The 18,011-nt window shown below is 49.9% G+C and overlaps 9 protein-coding genes across 9 annotated transcripts; 5 read left to right on the top strand and 4 right to left on the bottom strand.

Annotated features, from left to right (window-relative positions):
* Positions 1 to 21: 21 nt before the first annotated feature.
* On the top strand, positions 22 to 1,568 carry N7471_007127 (tRNA-ribosyltransferase family protein; the record flags this gene model as incomplete). The annotated part of the gene is made up of 3 exons (XM_057279846.1): positions 22 to 247; positions 337 to 1,339; positions 1,394 to 1,568. The coding sequence occupies 3 exons, from the start codon at positions 22 to 24 to the stop codon at positions 1,566 to 1,568; spliced, it is 1,404 nt and encodes a 467-aa protein (XP_057134106.1).
* Positions 1,569 to 1,712: 144 nt separating this feature from the next.
* On the bottom strand, positions 1,713 to 4,122 carry N7471_007126 (methylenetetrahydrofolate reductase (NAD(P)H) MET12; the record flags this gene model as incomplete). Its single annotated transcript, XM_057279845.1, has 2 exons — positions 1,713 to 3,872; positions 3,934 to 4,122. The coding sequence occupies 2 exons, from the start codon at positions 4,120 to 4,122 to the stop codon at positions 1,881 to 1,883; spliced, it is 2,181 nt and encodes a 726-aa protein (XP_057134105.1). The 3' UTR covers positions 1,713 to 1,880.
* Positions 4,123 to 4,461: 339 nt separating this feature from the next.
* On the top strand, positions 4,462 to 5,094 carry N7471_007125 (uncharacterized protein; the record flags this gene model as incomplete). The annotated part of the gene is made up of 1 exon (XM_057279844.1): positions 4,462 to 5,094. One exon carries the CDS (start codon positions 4,462 to 4,464, stop codon positions 5,092 to 5,094), a length of 633 nt encoding a protein of 210 aa, XP_057134104.1.
* Positions 5,095 to 5,114: 20 nt separating this feature from the next.
* On the bottom strand, positions 5,115 to 6,267 carry N7471_007124 (uncharacterized protein; the record flags this gene model as incomplete). Its single annotated transcript, XM_057279843.1, has 5 exons — positions 5,115 to 5,404; positions 5,462 to 5,592; positions 5,649 to 5,796; positions 5,886 to 5,916; positions 6,008 to 6,267. Coding segments are annotated over 5 exons (699 nt in total), but the record flags the coding sequence as incomplete, so codon positions are not given.
* An 800-nt stretch (positions 6,268 to 7,067) lies between these two features.
* N7471_007123 (glucan 1,3-alpha-glucosidase ROT2) lies at positions 7,068 to 10,008 on the top strand (the record flags this gene model as incomplete). Its single annotated transcript, XM_057279842.1, has 2 exons — positions 7,068 to 7,149; positions 7,211 to 10,008. 2 exons carry the CDS (start codon positions 7,068 to 7,070, stop codon positions 10,006 to 10,008), a joined length of 2,880 nt encoding a protein of 959 aa, XP_057134102.1.
* A 440-nt stretch (positions 10,009 to 10,448) lies between these two features.
* Positions 10,449 to 10,694, bottom strand: N7471_007122 (uncharacterized protein; the record flags this gene model as incomplete). The annotated part of the gene is made up of 1 exon (XM_057279841.1): positions 10,449 to 10,694. The coding sequence occupies one exon, from the start codon at positions 10,692 to 10,694 to the stop codon at positions 10,449 to 10,451; it is 246 nt and encodes an 81-aa protein (XP_057134101.1).
* Positions 10,695 to 11,401: 707 nt separating this feature from the next.
* Positions 11,402 to 14,161, top strand: N7471_007121 (uncharacterized protein; the record flags this gene model as incomplete). The annotated part of the gene is made up of 10 exons (XM_057279840.1): positions 11,402 to 11,587; positions 11,642 to 11,786; positions 11,872 to 12,049; positions 12,106 to 12,542; positions 12,599 to 13,199; positions 13,506 to 13,685; positions 13,738 to 13,810; positions 13,869 to 13,979; positions 14,027 to 14,094; positions 14,152 to 14,161. 10 exons carry the CDS (start codon positions 11,402 to 11,404, stop codon positions 14,159 to 14,161), a joined length of 1,989 nt encoding a protein of 662 aa, XP_057134100.1.
* A 164-nt stretch (positions 14,162 to 14,325) lies between these two features.
* Positions 14,326 to 14,760, bottom strand: N7471_007120 (uncharacterized protein; the record flags this gene model as incomplete). The annotated part of the gene is made up of 1 exon (XM_057279839.1): positions 14,326 to 14,760. The coding sequence occupies one exon, from the start codon at positions 14,758 to 14,760 to the stop codon at positions 14,326 to 14,328; it is 435 nt and encodes a 144-aa protein (XP_057134099.1).
* A 2,168-nt stretch (positions 14,761 to 16,928) lies between these two features.
* N7471_007119 (uncharacterized protein) lies at positions 16,929 to 17,862 on the top strand (the record flags this gene model as incomplete). Its single annotated transcript, XM_057279838.1, has 3 exons — positions 16,929 to 16,993; positions 17,077 to 17,576; positions 17,624 to 17,862. The coding sequence occupies 3 exons, from the start codon at positions 16,929 to 16,931 to the stop codon at positions 17,860 to 17,862; spliced, it is 804 nt and encodes a 267-aa protein (XP_057134098.1).
* Positions 17,863 to 18,011: the final 149 nt, after the last annotated feature.

Raw genomic sequence — 18,011 nt, 5'->3', positions numbered from 1 at the left:
CTTTCAATAACCACGAACGCCATGGACCAAGCGACGTCCGCGTCCCCAGCGATGACCTTCAGTGTCCTGGCATCCACTGCTCCAGTCCTTGCGCCACGGGTAGGAAAATTGGCCATTCCAGGCCGCAAGACCCTCGCGACGCCGCACCATGTCCCGCTCACTTCGCGGGGCACAGTCCCACATGTTGCGCACGATGTGATGCGCGATCACACTGAGATCAACAGCTTGTATGCTGGATTGGAAGATTGTAAGCGGAATACTGCAAGATGACTGCAATCGGTTCTCATCTATTTCGGACAAAACTAACAGCGCATGCCCCTCCGGGCATTTAATAAGTCATCGCGAAAAAGCAAGCCCCCGTTTACAAGACACCGGCCGCGGATCATGAGTCGCCATTGAAGAAATTCATTTGTGTGGCCGAGGACATGCCTTTGATTCTGGGCCCGCGGCGATTCCCTCCGATCCCATGCCCGCCCGCGAACACATCGACTTCCATCGCGCTGCTGACATCAATCGGGTTCACCCAGTTATCTGCGCATGATTATGTTAAGGCAGTTCAAAAACTGAGACCAGATATTGCGATTGGAATGGTGGACCTGGCTAATAAGCAGCCCGGATCCAAGAGGCGGGCGAAGATGGTTGACCGGACACATGCCTGGACTAGTGATGCATTGGAGCAGCTCTATGGGGATGCTGTGGCAGAGAAAGACAAGTCAAAGAGCGCGTATTTTGCACCAATTTTGCCTCTTGATAATGCGCAGCAGTCCCTCTATTTGGATGACTTGGAAAGCGAGTTCCGGTGGGATATATCCGGCCTGGCGCTATATCAGTCTGCATCACTGGGATTCGTTCCAGAATCGTTGGCGCACCTGCCTCGGTTGCTCTTCAGTGAGCCCGAGACTCCGCACACTATCCTGCGCGATGTATCCCTTGGAGCAGATCTCCTGACCACACCTCTGCTAGGCGTATCGTCAGACGGCGGTATCGCGATAGAATTCGCCTTCCCCGCTCCAGCTGCCTTGCAAGAGGGGAAGTCCGAGCCCCGGCCTTTGGGAGTCGATTTGTGGACGGGAGATCACGCTACTGATACATCCTCGCTGGGCGAGGGATGTGAATGCTATACCTGCAAGAATTACCATCGTGCTTATATCCACCATCTCCTAGTTGCCAAGGAGATGACCGCTTGGGCGCTCCTTCAGGTCCATAATTTCCACGTCATGGATACCTTCTTCGCAGGAGTGCGGGAGAGTATCCAACGTGGGTCCTTCGAGCAGGACGTTCAGACGTTTGCTCGCGTTTATGCCTCTTCGATGCCGGAGAGTGGTGGAGAAGGCCCTAGGTATGTCAATCCCGAATGTATTATTTTGTCTCGACCGGCTAACAATCTTCCCAGATTACGTGGATACCAACTCCCGGCCAACGGGCCTAACCAACCCCGCCGCATGCCCAAGGCATGGGGCCTTCTTGACGATGCTATACAGAAATTCGCCGAGACCCAGTCTGAGATCGCTACCCCGGACACCGACGCGAGCGGACTCGAGGAACACGGTTTTGCCGAGAAGTTGTGATTAAGCTCGCAGCAGTGAGGATCGCCTCTGGTAAACGCTTGCATGAGAAACGGTGCGTATTTATAGAAGCATTTGCTTAGCAATTGGCGCATGAAATCTATCAATCAACATAAAGTATATATAAAAGCAGGATTGCACGGATACTCGTAATAATCATCTCAATGGGATTGGGTCAAGACTAGTATACAGAAATCCAGATTTTGTGCCATTCATAGTTCATATGTCCAGGCTTGCCCTCATTAAACCGTAAACCGTAAGAACCCTCATTGATCCAGGGTATATCTTTATCCCGATTTGTAGAAAGACGCATTCCTAAACCTCCTCGCCCGCTAAGACACGCCACATCCACTTGACCTCGTCCTCCTCTTCCTTGGAGCCCTGCTTGGTACCAGCACCGAACTGTTGGCCGACAACACACACAAGCCAAGCGTCGTTCTTGGTGGTATCCAGATATGTTTCAGTCGGCGATCCGCGGGGGTAGATGAGACGCCATTCATCCCAGATTCGGAAAGCCTCCTCGCCCCAAGCACGGAAACTCACTTCCTCGATGATGGTTGGGGTGACGATCTCCTTGCCGCGGAATACACCCCAGGTAACAGCGTTGACACTCTCGGGGTTGGAGCCTAGGTCATCGAGCTCCACATCGGCAGGCTGGATTGGGAGCGAGGATTCGAAATCGCCCTTGATGTTTGTCGCGAACCAGGTGAGCTTGTCGTGGCCATGCTTGGCAAACATTGGCTTCAGGATGTTGACATAGTCATTATTTGAGCAGAAGAACTCCACAAATGGCTTCTGGAAGACAAAGCCTTCTCGTTGGGGGCCCCAGCCGAAGATGGGGTGGTCATTGTGTACACCGTTCACTGCGGGCTGCGAGGCCAGTGTCCACCAGCCGCGGCCATCAATGAGCTTCAACAACTCCGGTCGAATAAGCTCAGTCTCTGCATTCAAACCGTCACCATCTTCTTCGGCACCACCCTCCGACCACGGGACCATGTGTAGCTCTCCCGAGACATGGCGCCGGAAAAGTGTGCTCATGTCCTTGGAGTCCACCGGGTGGCCCCAAAGCCTACGTGCGGAGTTGGCAGTGACATGAAGCGAGGGACCATAGCCGTCAATCTCACCGAAGGCAGGGGAGCGAGCATCACCCCATCGTCCGTTGGGGAAGTCATCCCATGTTGCTTCTCTGCCAAGGGCACCAAGACCCTCGGAGATGAGAAGAGTAGTGCTGCGGTTTGGCGGCGGTGCGGGTACGCCGGCGCTGTCTGCGCGGGCCTCATGCTCATTGACGGAGTCCTGGGATGACTCATGGACAGATAACTTGTCCACAATGACGCGGTTGTGGGGTTGCGAGTTGATAGAGGACGCACGGCGTCTTCGCAACGCACGTCCAGGGAAATCGAGTGGAATCGATGCAGGATCATCCTCGATAGCAAGGTCTCCAGCATCCGAGTACGACGGAATCAAGTCACATTGCTCCAGGATGAATGATACTGTCTTCTCCAAGTTCAAGGTGTAGAAATGGAATCCCCGCGGCCCCGGGGAGGGAATGTCCCTCATACCACCCACAATCTCGCTAACAATATCCACACCCGCGCGCTTGACCGCATCGTCGTCGTGCTTCAATTCTTCCATGCGTCTGGCAATGGGAGGTGGAATCGTGACATGGCTGAGCTTAGTCACACGGGTCAGAATCTTATAGCTGTGGATGGGCATTAAGCCCGGAATGATGGGAATAGTCTTGAAAGCACCAGACTCATGGTTGCGAAGCATGTTCTCAAACTTTTGGTAAGCTTCGATATCGTAGGTCAGTTGGGTCATGATGAAATCTGCCCCAGCCAATGTCTTCTCGACCAGGTAAGGTATATCTCTGACCGGATCCTGGACGTCTTGGAACGTGTCGGCAGGGTGGCCCTCAGGGTATGCGGCAACACCAACACAAAAGTAGTCGCCATGTGTCTGGCGAATATATTTCACCAGATCAACGGCAAAAGTGAAGTCCTTGTTGCTATCGTCCTCTCCGTGCATGTTATATTCCTCACTGCGGGGCGGGTCTCCTCGCAGGGCCAGGATATTGCGAATTCCGAGAACCTTGGCCTCATCTAGAGCCATGTCCACCAGTTTGCGGCTCATGTTCGTACATGTCAGATGCAGGACGGTTGTCAACTGAAGTTGGCGCTGGCATACTTCAGCCAGCTCGAGTGATCGTGCCGCAGTGCTACCACCGGCACCCCAAGTAACCGTAACGAACAGAGGACGGAGTGCTTGAGCCATCCGCTCCAGACGCGCGGAAAGGTTGGCAAAACCCTATAGTAGGCCAAATTAGCAAAATATCCACGATGCGTTCAGCAGGCGGGGTAACCCCCACCATTCGGGTCTTTGGAGGGAAGAACTCCAAGGAAAAGTAGTTGGCATCTGGCGGCAGAGCCGCAATCTTCTCGGTGATCTTCTTCTCCATTGCGTCCTTTGAGTGTATGAGTCGGCAATGGGAGGGGTTGGATGAAGAAGAGAGGATTCGGGCAAAAGTGGACCATGTCACCGTCTGCCCCAGGCGCATCGGGAACGATGATATCTACAGCTGCCGACTGGCCATCGCGCATTAAAGGTCTACTGCAAATACACTACATAAATCTAAAGGCTTAAATACTGTTTCTATGCAAGGAGTTACTTTATCTTGATCCCGAAGAGCTAGAGCAAAAAAAAAGTGGCAGCGCGAGAGATGACTCAGCCAGCTAATCGTAATTTCTCATATCGGGATCGACGAGCTTAACGTGAGCACGTCCGAGGCTGACTGTTTTGCATTCCTGTACATTGGCCGTCAGAGGATGATTCTCTTTTGAACATAGTATAATCCCTTTCTTTAAGCTTCGCAAGTTGCCAATTCTTCTACGAAAACATGGCTTCCCGACCACCCAACTTTCTCCGCCATCTTCCTCTCCAAACAGCTCGAAACACTAGACCGCATGCGTCCCGACGAACTATTTCCACTCCCTCTCCTCCACACCTACCAAAGCCGTCACAGCCAAGTCCTAATGACTCTCGCTCTCGCCTGCGCCGGTTCAACGACCGTCTCCCTCGGTTTCTCCGCACATATACTACACCCTTGTTTGGAGCGCCGGTCACCCATATCACATCATTCCTAATACTTCACGAAATGACCGCAATTCTTCCACTATTCGGGCTGGTTGGCGCATTTCACTATGGAGCCTGGATGCCAGATCTTGCATCTCAGACAGGCGAGACCAATGCCTTCGACGAAGGAGCTGCGCGTTTCGGCCGCTGGCTGAAAAAGAAAGGTTGGGTAGATGAGTCCGACGTGAATACCGTTGCGGAGCATGAGGCCACCGCGGAGAAGACAGTGGACCGAGCAGGGGTTCGATTGGTGCTGGAATTTGCTACAGCCTATGCGATCACGAAAGCCTTGTTGCCAGCTCGGTTGGCAGCCAGTGTTTGGGCGACGCCGTGGTTTGCAAGGACGGTCTTTACACCGACTGCAAACCTAGCCAGGCGGCTCTTCAGCAGAGCATAAGCTACACATGTAGTCGAGCATTACTGTGGTACCAGAAAGAGTCATATTCATAAATTATATGAATTTGTATATTGTACTTTTCCAAGCCATTGGACTTCTTCCTCAGAACAGCTGCTTTATTCTTTGCTAGAAGTATCTGAACAAGAAGTCTGCCCGACCAGTCTACTTAAAGACGAGGAATTTACTCGTAAACCCAAGCGGCCTGGGCGGAGGTGTACTTGAGGACCTCGGAGGCACCGAACCAGAGAGCAATCTCCTTCTTGGCGTTCTCGACGGAGTCGGAACCGTGGCAGACGTTGCGGCCGACATCCTAGTGAAGTTGTCAGTATGAAAGGACGCGATATTAGAGCACTATGGGGCTTCTTACGATGGCGAAGTCACCACGGATGGTACCGGGGGCGGAAGCCAGGGGGTTGGTGGCACCGAGGAGGACACGGCCGGTCTTGACGGCGTCCTTACCCTCCCAGACCATAGCGCAGATGGGGCCGCTCAGCATGTCTAGAGCTGTGTTAGTGTATTGTGATTTGCGGAACGGTTCGGGAGATGCAACTAACAGGAGACGAGACCCTTGAAGAAGGGCTTGGTGGCGAGATCAGCGTAGTGCTTCTCGAGGTGCTCCTGGCTGGGGGAGGTGAGCTTCATGGCAACGAGCTTGAAGCCACGGTTCTCGAAGCGAGAGATGATGGGTCCAACGAGGCCACGCTGGTTGATATTGTCAGTAAATGTTGGTCAATTGCGTAAACTCTTCCGGGTCCGTGATGGATTTGGGTCGAATGGTGCTGTGTCCGTACCTGGACACCATCGGGCTTGATGGCGATGAAACTAGAGCAATTGATTAGCTTGACCGGCATTGAGGGGTAATGGCAACCGAAAGAGAAGGGGGATTGGGGAAGATCAATTTTGAGGCACATACGTCTGTTCTTCGTTGGCGGACATTTTGAATGTATGAGAATAATATTCAAAGGTTTGAAGTAGGAAAAGAGAGCGGGAAGAGGGGAAGATTAAATAGAGGCTTCTAAAAAATTCGGGCCTTCCTCCTTGGGCCGGTGATTGGTGGCTGCTAAGGAGGGGTGTTGCTGCCAGAATGCTAAGGCCATCATGGTGGACCTTGCCGTTGAAAAGTTGTATAGACTCTTTTGCTTCACTCTTTTGCTTCATACTCTCCAACTCTAAAGCTAGAAATATCTATCAACTTGAAAATAAAAGCTCAATGCAAATAAGAGCACCCCCTCTCTATGCCAAGGTCTCTAACACATGAGATAACAACTTGCATCTAGCACAGTCCCCAGGCATTTCCCCTGAAGTTCAGCACAGTGTTCACTATCCTAGTCCTAATCTTCTGTAGTGGCTACCAATTTCGAGTTTCGAGATACTCGATTCTTAAGTAGAAGTCGGAAAAGGACATTGTGCCCACCATACTGCTGAGAGGCACTATTTTGTTCATGTAGGTTGGAGCTGCAACCTGAGAAGGAAACTTGGAACGCGCTTGTTGGTTCTTACACAAGACAATGACATGCCCGCCCGGGCGGGCGAATCAGGGGTGGATAAACCTCTTGCAAGCTTCTGAATGAACAGTGGGCTGCTAGAGGGTATCGCTAGTTTCGACCTTGGATAATGTGCAAACATCTGGTTCTTAGGGCAGAGGCCGAGGTGAGATCCAGACCGAGATCTAGCTACCATCATAACTGAAGATCCCTAATCCGTGGACTTGTAGATGTACACCTGGGCAATATAGAAGCAGTAGAGGATTCATATCGTGGACACCGATTAGTCCCAAAGGCAAAATAAGCTGATTGGCTGTTGCGAAGCTATGTTGGCTGCCTTGTTGCCTTAGGTGTTTTACCCCAGCTCAGGCCAGCTTGTAGCTTCTGTTGACGGACATCTCCACCTCTAAATGCAGGTCAATCATTGATAACCAACGCCATTCTGTTGGAGATTGAGGGTCTCTGATTGATCATACTATTTATTTCACCATGACCAGGAGTCTACCTGCGCCCCGTTGGGCAATGTTGCTCTCCTTGGTTATCCTCCTCGGGTGCATTGTTGTCCCCGGTTGTAAGGCTGCCTTTCGCCAAATTGCAAGATTATATAAAGCTAACTTTCATGGTACGATCAGTGGCAGTCAAAAACAAGGATTTCAAGACTTGCGAGCAGTCCGGGTTCTGCAAACGAAACCGTGCCTACGCCGATAACGCCTCCTCCCAAGGCACTTCATGGAGCTCACCCTACGAACTCGACCCTGCCACCATACATTTCAAGGATGGAATGCTTACTGGAGTCATTTCGAAAACAACAACTGCCAATGAGAAGGTCCGGCTACCTCTTACGGTGTCTTTCTTGGAATCGGGAGCCGCCCGCATTGTGGTGGATGAAGAGAAGCGGATGAAGGGCGACATTGAAATGCGACATGGCAGCCAAGCGAACAAGAAGCGATATGATGAAACTGAAAAATGGGCTATTGTGGGTGGTTTGGAAATCAGCAAGTCCGCCACGTTGAACGCTCAGAGTGAAACCGGATTTACCAACATTTTATACGGACCGGGCGACAAATTCCAGGCAATCGTTCGCCACACACCATTTGGTGTCGAATTCCAGCGAGATGGAGAGACCCATGTTCAATTGAACCACCAAGGCTTCTTGAACATGGAGCACTGGCGACCAAAGATAGACGGCAAAGACGGCGAATCCGGCGAGGACGAGAGCACTTGGTGGGAGGAGACATTTGGAGGAAATACTGACTCAAAGCCGCGTGGTCCCGAGAGTGTTGCTCTTGATATCAACTTTCCTGGTTATAGTCATGTATTTGGTATCCCAGAGCACGCAGATTCGCTCTCGCTCAAGGAGACTAGGGGTGGATCTGGCAACCATGAGGACCCTTATCGTCTGTACAACTCGGATGTCTTTGAGTATGAACTCGAAAGCCCGATGACCTTGTATGGAGCCATCCCGCTGATGCAAGCCCACCGCAAGAACTCCACTGTCGGGGTCTTCTGGCTCAATGCAGCAGAAACGTGGATCGACATTGTCAAGTCGACTGCCTCCTCCAATCCCCTTGCTTTGGGCGCCCGCTCCAAGACAGATACACAGACCCATTGGATCTCCGAATCCGGTCAGATTGACCTGTTCGTCTTCCTCGGGCCCTCGCCGAATGATATCAGTAAAACATATGGTGAACTCACAGGATATACGCAATTGCCCCAGCAGTTTGCCATTGGATACCACCAATGCCGATGGAACTATGTCACGGACGAGGATGTTAAAGAGGTCAACGCCAAGTTCGATAAGTACCAGATTCCGTACGATGTCATTTGGCTTGATCTTGAATATACCGATGACCGAAAATACTTCACTTGGGACCCCCTCACCTTCCCTGATCCTAAGGGTATGCAGCACAAGCTCGATGAAACTGAGCGAAAGCTTGTGGTTTTGATCGATCCTCACATTAAGAACGCGGACAAGTACTTTGTTTCCGAGGAGCTTAAAAGCAAAAATCTCGCCGTGCTGAACAAGGATGGCGAGATTTACGATGGATGGTGCTGGCCAGGTTCCTCGAACTGGGTCGACTGCTTTAACCCCGCTGCACACGCTTGGTGGGCCACCCTGCACAAGTTCGACAAATTCAAGGGGTCGCTTCAGAATCTTTTCATCTGGAATGATATGAATGAACCTTCAGTTTTCAACGGGCCTGACATGACCATGCCCAAGGACAACTTGCACCATGGAAACTGGGAACATCGCGATGTTCACAACCTTAATGGTCTCACCCTTTTGAACGCCACCTACAAAGCAATGCTGGAGCGCAAGAAGGGCGAGGTGCGCCGGCCATTCATCTTGACGCGCTCGTACTACTCTGGGGCCCAGCGGGTGTCTGCTATGTGGACTGGGGACAACCAGGCCACCTGGGACCACCTTGGAGCTTCTATCCCAATGGTGCTGACCAACGGTATCGCAGGCTTCCCCTTTGCCGGCGCAGATGTCGGAGGATTCTTCCATAACCCCGATAAGGACCTTTTGACCCGATGGTACCAGACAGGTATCTGGTACCCTTTCTTCCGCGCGCATGCTCACATTGATACTCGTCGTCGTGAGCCGTATCTGATCAGCGAACCGCACCGGTCCTACATCGCTCAGGCAATCCGCCTGAGGTACCAACTTATGCCTGCCTGGTACACTGCCTTCCATGAAGCGTCAGTCAACGGCACGCCAATTGTACGGCCTCAGTACTACATGTTCCCAGAGGACGAGCAAGGCTTTGCCATCGATGATCAGCTGTACCTTGCTTCCACGGGCCTTCTCGTGAAGCCCGTTGTGCAGGAGAACACTCACAGCGCAGACGTGTATATCTCCGACGACGAGAAGTACTTTGACTACTTCGATTTCACCGTCTACCAGGGCGCGGGCAAGAAACACACCGTCCCTGCGCCAGAGGAGAAGGTGCCTGTGTTGATCCAGGGTGGTCACATCATTCCCCGCAAGGACCGTCCTCGTCGCAGCACTGGCCTTATGCGATGGGACCCGTATACACTGGTCATTACCCTAGACAAGAATAGCGAGGCGGAAGGCACTCTGTACGTGGATGATGGCGAGACATTCGACTACGAGCGTGGCGCCTACATTCAGCGCCGCTTCACCTACCGCGAGTCGGTGTTGTCTTCGGAGGACATTGGAACCAAGGGACCCAAGACTGCTGAGTATCTCAAGACCATGGCTGCCGTGACGGTCGAGCGGGTGGTGGTCGTTGACCCTCCCGCCGAATGGAAGGTTAAGGACACTGTGACTGTCATTGAAGATGGAGCCAAGTCGGGCTCTACGGCCTCGTTGGAGTTCTATGAGCAGGAGGGCGGGAAGGCGTCCTATGCTGTGGTGAAGAAGCCGAATGTTGGCATTGGAAAGGCATGGCGGATCGAGTTCTGAGCGATATATTTCATTTCGTTCACAATATATGTATGCAATGTTTACACTATTAGAAGTTGATAGGTGTGCATGTCATGAGCAGCTTTATTTGTTCTTTGCATATATAAAACTGTTATGCTAGGGGAAGAAAATAGCCCCTTCACAAGATCTAAGGCTATCTGTTCGAGTATTATCTTTTTGATAACCTGGGAATATGTCGACAAAGTCAACCCCGAACTTCCTCACATATATAGTTTTTTTCGAGCTTCATCTCCCAATCTGCTAGTAGGTTGTCCGCCCTACTCATAGAAGATGTATGCGGGAGTTTTCACAGATTCTCACATGGCCACCGAATGAGTTCCTCACCAAGAGACCCGTCAGCTTGACTTGAAATTGAGATATGCAACCTCAAGGGGGAAAGACTAAAAGTATGACTTCGCTCCGGGCTGTGCTGCCAACAGCTACCGAGTTGGTTTAGAGTTTGTATGGCGCTGTTTATCATACACAGAAAGGCTTTTGATCTTCCCAGCAGATTTTGCCAAGCGGGTTAGGCGAGCCAATTTGCCGAATGACTGGTCCAAGCCATGGGCGGAATCCTTGATGATCTGATGATACTGCGGCTCGTGCACAACAACATTTCCCACCAATGGAATGTCATGAAATTCCATCATGTTTATATTGACCTTTTCTATTGCGGCTTGAGACATGATTCTTGACGAGGAGACAAGACACCGAGTATATCATATATCGTGCTACGTTAACATACGGCTTCCATGCAGAACATCCAATGGATATCGAAGGATCTCCTTTCTGCCAGAAATGTGAAATGGCAATTTGCCATATGTTCAAACGAGGTCAGCTCGGAGCATATAGTACCGGAAAAAGGTCCGGAGAATGGCCTGGAGAAGGAACTGGAGAAAGACCCGGAGAAAGCCCGGAGTGAGGCCCGGAGAAAGGCCCATCCTTGTTCTATTGGAGAGAAAATACACCCCGCATGTCCACCCGCATGCCCGCTCACAGTGGTTGTCCGTGCTTTCCGCAGCAGGTCGGGCTCTGACTGGATGCCTATCAACAAGCTCACCTTGGCAGAGACCACTACCGGTCACCCTAATAGATTGACCGGCATAATTATGGAAATCACTGGATCACGGCCCTTCAATGGCCAAGCTTCCCCGCATTTCTTGGCCATTAGAGCGTATACGCCAAGACTGGGGTAAACAACGAGATCTTAAATCATTCCGCCATTCTAGTTAGGATAACCGACATGATTTGACTACTTATATAGCCTATATACCCTCCTTTTTGGTCGATTTGCTTGTGTGTTTCATTTCTGAGACCCTATATCTAGAGGGATTTCTCTCGACCTTGGTCCATTTGAAAGCCGAAGGCTGTATACTACTTATAATTCACAGCTATGAACCGCGGCTCTATCGGAAAAGATGATGTCGAGATTGTCGATCAAGACTCTCATATCGAGAATATTCCCAAGCCTTCTCTGGTCACTCAGGTTGGAGACTTTCGTGTTGTCGGTTTGACTCCCGACGATGCAGATTTCTATAATAACTACCCGGAGGAGAAACGAAAAAAGGTCTTCCACAAGGTGAGAATACTTGACACCCCAATGCACATAATATCCAGCTAACTCTCTATCTAGGTCGATAAGCGATTAATCCCCATGCTCGCATTGCTGTATCTGATTTGCCACATCGATCGGGCCAATATCGGCAATGCTAAAATCGAAGGCATGGTCCAAGATCTCAAGATGACTGGGTTACAGTATAATACTGTTCTTTCTATATGTGAGTTTATTTCCTGTGGCCTGCACTTAGCCGGCCTAGTGTTCCTTAACTATGAGCGCAAGGCGTGCTGACTGGTGCTATATAGTCTTCATTCCCTACGTCCTATTCGAAGTTCCCAGTAACATCGTTCTCAAAAAGTTCAAGCGACCTTCAGTGTACCTTGGCCTTCTTGTCTTGACCTGGGGTATTGTCATGACATGCACAGGTCTGGTTAAAAACTTTGCTGGTCTTATGACCACTCGAGTCCTACTTGGTGTTTTTGAGTCAGTGAAAATCATCAACCTCTTTTTGCTTCGCATGCTAAAATCTTTCTCTATAGGGCCGGATTCTTCCCTGGTGCTATTTACCTTTGCTCCTACTGGTACATGCCTAGGGAATTGGCACTTCGTATCTCATACTTCTACTGTGCCAGTGCGCTCTCCGGCGCGTTCTCCGGCCTGCTCGCTGCCGCTATTGCCAAGATGGATGGTACTGCTGGGCTTGAAGGCTGGCGGTGGATCTTCATCCTGGAAGGCATTGCTAGTGTAGTACTAGGTGTTGCCTGTTTCTTCCTCCTCATCGATACCCCGGCTTTATCCAAGCGCTGGTTATCTCCGGACGAAATTCGCTACCTGGAGCTTTCAATGTTCATCAAGCAAGGAGGAACTAGTACCGGAGAGACGGGCTTCAAGTGGAGGGACCTCAAGATTGTCCTGATGAACTGGAGGATCTACGTGCAAGGCTACCTTTTGTTTTGCCAGTCGGCTTTGTCTTACGGTAATGGTCCTTGGAACCCTATATGACACACTGGGCTAATTGAGATTTGCAACCAGGTACCAAGTTCACCCTCCCGACTATCACCAAAGCCATGGGCTTCAGCTCGACGAATGCCCAGCTCACCTCTGCCCCTCCATACATTGCCGGCGCGATATCTGCTATCGTGTTTGCACGGTTCTCCGATCGCTTCTATTGGCGAATGCCATTTGTCTGCATCCCCATGGTAATTGTTGTGGTAGCTTATTCTATTATTATGTCCCTAAATGGAGAGCTTGAAGCAAAGAAAGGAGTCGCCTACTTTGCAGTTGTCTTGTCTGTCATAGGTATTTACCCCATCCAGCCGGGAGCTGCATCCTGGAATGCAAACAACATTGCCCCAGCGTCCCGACGGGCTATGGGCATCGCACTGGTCAACTGTGTCGGCAATGTCGGTGGCATATTGGGCAGTTTCATGTATATCGAGAAAGAGAGCCCGAAGTACACAACTGGATTTGGCCTCAGTTTGGCACTCGGTGGGGTTGGATTCTTTGTTGCTTTGTTCCTCGAATGGACATACAAGATGGGCAATGCAAAGAAGGAAAGGCTTGCAGACGATGCCAGAGTCAACTACACTGAGGATCAGTTGTTTGATATGGGAGACAAGTCGCCGCTGTTCAAGTATGTTTTGTAAATACTTTATGGACAGGAATGAATTTATGATGATGCTTTTTTGATATTCCGATATGATATGCCCCTTATAAAAGCCTTAAGAGGCTCCGGATGTCTTCACTCCCAGGGAAATTTACATCCTAAGCCGGCGTGAATCTCCTGGGCACGTGCCTGCCCATATTAGACGGTTTTGTTTGTGTCGATTTCACTTTGCTGTTTTGGATCCTTCCGTTCCGTTTCTGCTTCCGCATCTCCCATATCTCCAAATATTCTGGTAAGCCATCACCTCCGCACTTTACCCTTTCTCGTCGACAGAAACTCACTTGAAGATACCATTCAGAAGCACATCCCTCCAACCACCGCCATCATGACCAAAGATGCGTCAACAACCTCATCTGAGTCTCAGACAAATGAAGCTGCCCCCGAAAGCCCTTACTATGGGATGCATGGTCATTACTGGAAGTCAAACAGGGATGTGCCTCCCACCAAATGGCTGTAGGCATCTCTTTGAATCGGACTATTGAATATGACTAACTGATTCTATCAGTCCGGTGAACAAAAAGCTCTGCGCTTGTGATGACCATCAGGCAAGTCAATGGCCGATGGAACACGCAGTCATCGTGAGTGGAAACAACAAATCGACCATCGCAAGCTGATGCTAACACTTGTTGGTCTTAGACGATTCCTCCCTGCGCTTACAAGTGTCCCTATTGCCCAAAGTTCGATGACCTCGAGACTACCGTCCCTCAGGTGGTGAAGCTTCGTGCTCATATCAAACGTGACCATCTGGTGAGACTATTATCCGTGGACGACTTGCGCATACTGATATCCATTAGAAGAGAAAACCGCATGAGTTCCTTGGGCTCACTGTCACCCCGGGTAGAGTGACGAAAGCCCGCGCGCCGTGAGTCAAACTTGCTTAACTCTAACCGCACTCTGCTAATCTTATTGACCTTTCTAGTAAGCCATGATGGTGATAGGATCCGATGGGTTGTATTGCATGCATTTCCCAGGTTATTGATTCTCGATGTGAAATTCCCCATACCAAGAAGAGGTTTTGTACACAAACAAAACTTCAAGAACAGAATTTACTTTTGATTTTCTCCTCCTTCTTCTACTTCCCTTCTCTGAAAGTTTAGATTCTCAAGGCAGAAACATAAATCTGACCAACAATTCCCTCCTCGGCGTTGTGGGCTTGCAACGAAAGCTTCCCGTCGACATCAACTTGCCATATCACGTCATTCATCTTAATCTCGCTGGTTCCCTCCTCATACCAATTGGACATATCCTTTACTTGATCAAAGAAGTCCTCATACTCGCTTCTGAAAAGAGCCAGAGCAGCATTGTTGGCCTCCTCGAGAGTGTCAAATGTGTGCTGCCTTTGGCTGTCACCATCCTCGGAGTCCGTCTGCTCATCTTCTGAGTCTCTCTCCTCAAACGCGGATAAATCTTCGGCTTCACTGTGAATGACATGGAAGACGTATTTGACGTCGGAATTGCGCGAGGGACCGTGCTGGGCCGCGTTGACTCTTTCCAGCAGATCTTGTGGGAAGTTTGGGATTTCGCGCATCTTTGTAGGCTGCCGGTTGCTTCAATTGAGTGAGTCAATTGAGTTTTGCTAGAGGCGATTGGAAATAGAGTCTTTTGGAAATTTGGTGTACAATGTAGGCTTTGTGTATACCACGAAGTAGAGGGGCAAAGGGTTCGCGTGCAATTTCGCGTTTGAGTTTCCCCACTTGATTTGATCTAGATCCACTGCCCCTCTTATCATCTCTGGGTGTCCAAGGTCTCTTGCACAAAGTATGCTTTTTTTCCCTTTTTCTGTAGTCTAGCTAACAAACTGAGAAGGTGGAGAAAATATCTATGAAAAGAGACATCTAAAGTCTAACTGAGAAGACCAACTGAGAAGAATCTGAGAAGACCACCAAAAAAGATTACAAAAGAGACGTCTAAAAAGACTACCTCAGAAAACTACCTGAGAAGACTACTAAAAAAGTCTTGACAAAGCCGCATAAGCGGCCGATTATTTTTGTATCACAGCCATGGATAGTACGCCAGTTGACGTTATAGCGAAGTATCAACCATATAGCCTTAGAGCCTGAATACCCTAGCATTTAGGCTTGAATCTCTTTCATCAAACCAAGCTTCTAATCTCGAACCTAGGAAGGGACTTGACCCATAGATCGCGATTAATGCTAGTCGTCACCCCCTCTAAATCGAACCAGGGACTAGGTATCTCAGTAATAAAAAAACTTCATGTCCTAAAAGGCCCCTTTCAGACTCCTCCAGATGAAAAATGCGGGATTGGCAATTGAGACAGCAAAGCAATTGAAGAAGAATCTGGGAAGGCGGGTAGTGAGCCCGATAGTAAATCATAATATATCAGAATACCTTCTCACTCATATCCTGGAAATCTTGCGCATCAATAAGAATATCATGCTCCCCTGGTCCAGGGGGTCAATCGTAGATTGCAACAAACGGAATGCTCAAAAGGGCCCCGAACACTATTACGCTCTACGTAAATCTCCTATGCCGAGTACGGCTGCTGGGTAGGTGTTGCTTGTGGGGTAATAGGAGAGATATTCCGGGATTGCGCGCGGAGCCCATCGAAATAAATGCGAGTGAGTGGGCGCGGGGCATTGCTTGCAGTCAATTGCTACTTTCGAATGTAATCTTAGTCGGCTTAATCGAAATAAGAACGACGATGCGCACCTCACCCTGTGAATTGATGAACCATCTCCGAGCGTCTGTGCGAAGCCGATTGAGGGATTCCGAAACCCCGGTCTCGATGACAAAAGTCGGCCATGCTCCACTCGGAAGCCTACTAGGGATGCGAGATGGTGGTAGAAATGCTTGGTCCCCCTGTTTACCTCGGCCAGCAGCGGGCTTGTAGGTTGCTGTTCCAAACCAGAGTCCTAGTCTACCTACATCAAAGGTTATACATGGAAAGGTCGTTTTGCACATTATAGGCCGCATCCACCGCCTATATTCTAGCTACAACATTAGTAAGGGGGGAATATCTAAACAAAAGACATCTAAAAAGACATCTTGAGGGACTTCAAAGAATATATCAAAAAAGATTTAAAAAGACATCGTAGTGGAGTCGTAACTAACGTTTATAATACCATTATAAAACAACTCGATATTCAGATTACGCGCTATGAATATCGTTAAGTATAGAGGTTATATAAGTAGCCGACTCTATTTCAATATAAATGGCTACCTCACTATAAATCTACAGAAGTTCTAATCAGGTCGATATAACAATCAAAGTATAGGAATTACTACGAAGAAGGCTCAAGCGGTGAATCCTAAAAGCCAATTGGACCAAAGTCCCTAATGGTCGCTATGCACTGCGATATTACCGGGAAGCTCTGGTTTGAGCAGCTTGTTAGGGGGTTGAAGCGAATGGGGGGGACAAGGAAACTCTTAATTATACCTTTCATCGACAATCACCACCATCATATGGGGTCTCTCATTCTTACTCATGTCATCTTTCAATTTTTTTATCCATTCCACCACGTCACCCCTCTTCGTTGAACACACTGACGAAAGGGAACTCATCTCATCTCTGCTGATCCCTTTGCCCTGATCTCACTTTCAGGGGGATCTGGTGGTCGTAGGGAAGTGGCATCGTGGTGAGAGGTTGACCCCTAAAGGACGTCCGACAACGCCAGCCAAGAACCGTGTCAGGGCCTCCCCATCATCTACAGAGTGGAACAGGCACCCTCTGAGACCATGCCTGCTGGATATGATGGCTCAGACGAAAGAGCTAAACCCAAGAAGAAGCGCAAGAGGGAAAGGTAAGCTTCGTCCGATAAGCTCGTCAACATTGTGAAGGTCGAGGGTGGTGTGCGAGTTGAGTTTAGTTTACGGACGGCTCGAGTGTTCTAGGAGATGCACTGGTGGGTGCAGATGGCTCGACCTCGATTGTGCGCAAGTTCCTCGCCCCGACAACCCACGAGCTACATCGCCTTCCCATCAAGGCTGTAGGCTGTGCCCTGACTATGAGTGAGGAACAAGTCAACTACTTCAAAGACCACGTAGATCCACTTTATTTCATGGGTACGGATCCAGAAACTGATACCTTTGTCTTCTGGTCTTTGTTGGACACTCCTACAGCTCCCGGACAACACCATCGCGCCCAAGTGTACTTCTCCTGGATTGCGTCTGATGAGGATAGGGAGCTGTCGAGCCAGCCCTTGCTTGATGTGTTTAAGCAGAAAGGCAGACCATTCTTCCCTCGTATGCGGGATATGGTAGAGGCACTGCCTGAGGACACGGTCGCTACCAATGTCAACCTAGTTGATTGGCCCCCCGTTGAGTGGGACAACTGGGACGGTACCTGCACTTTGATCGGTGACGCGGCCCATTGTATGATGATCTGTAAGTATATTCGCCTGCGATGAAACGGACCGAACTAACGTGAGCAGATCGGGGCGAAGGGGTGATCCATGCCATTGTGGACGCCTGTCAACTCGCAGATACTATCAAGTCAGCTGCTGATGGCCACGTGTCAATCCGTGGTGCCGTCAGAGCTTATGAGAAGCAGATGCGCCCGCGTGCGATAGAGGCCGTCGAAACCAGCAGACAGGCTGGACATGATGGCCATTGCTACGCCAAGGTTGACAAGAAAGGGAGCTTTGCCCTTCTAGGTGAGAAGCCAGTCTAATGGCCTTTGGCCCCTTCTAAGTCAGTTGGAACCCACTGCTTCCGTTTGGAATATACGATGTCGATCACCTTTGACTCCACCAAAATTTCCACCGCACTATCCTCGGTGATTAGTCGCATGTGTCTTTGCTCAGTCGAGAGGCGACTGCC

The sequence above is a fragment of the Penicillium samsonianum genome (assembly GCF_028829775.1).
Source record: "Penicillium samsonianum strain IBT 33392 chromosome Unknown utg000004l_segment0_segment0, whole genome shotgun sequence".
Taxonomy (NCBI): Eukaryota; Fungi; Ascomycota; class Eurotiomycetes; order Eurotiales; family Aspergillaceae; genus Penicillium; species Penicillium samsonianum.
Note: the sequence above shows the minus strand (reverse complement) of the source record. Positions and strands in the feature narration are given on the sequence as shown.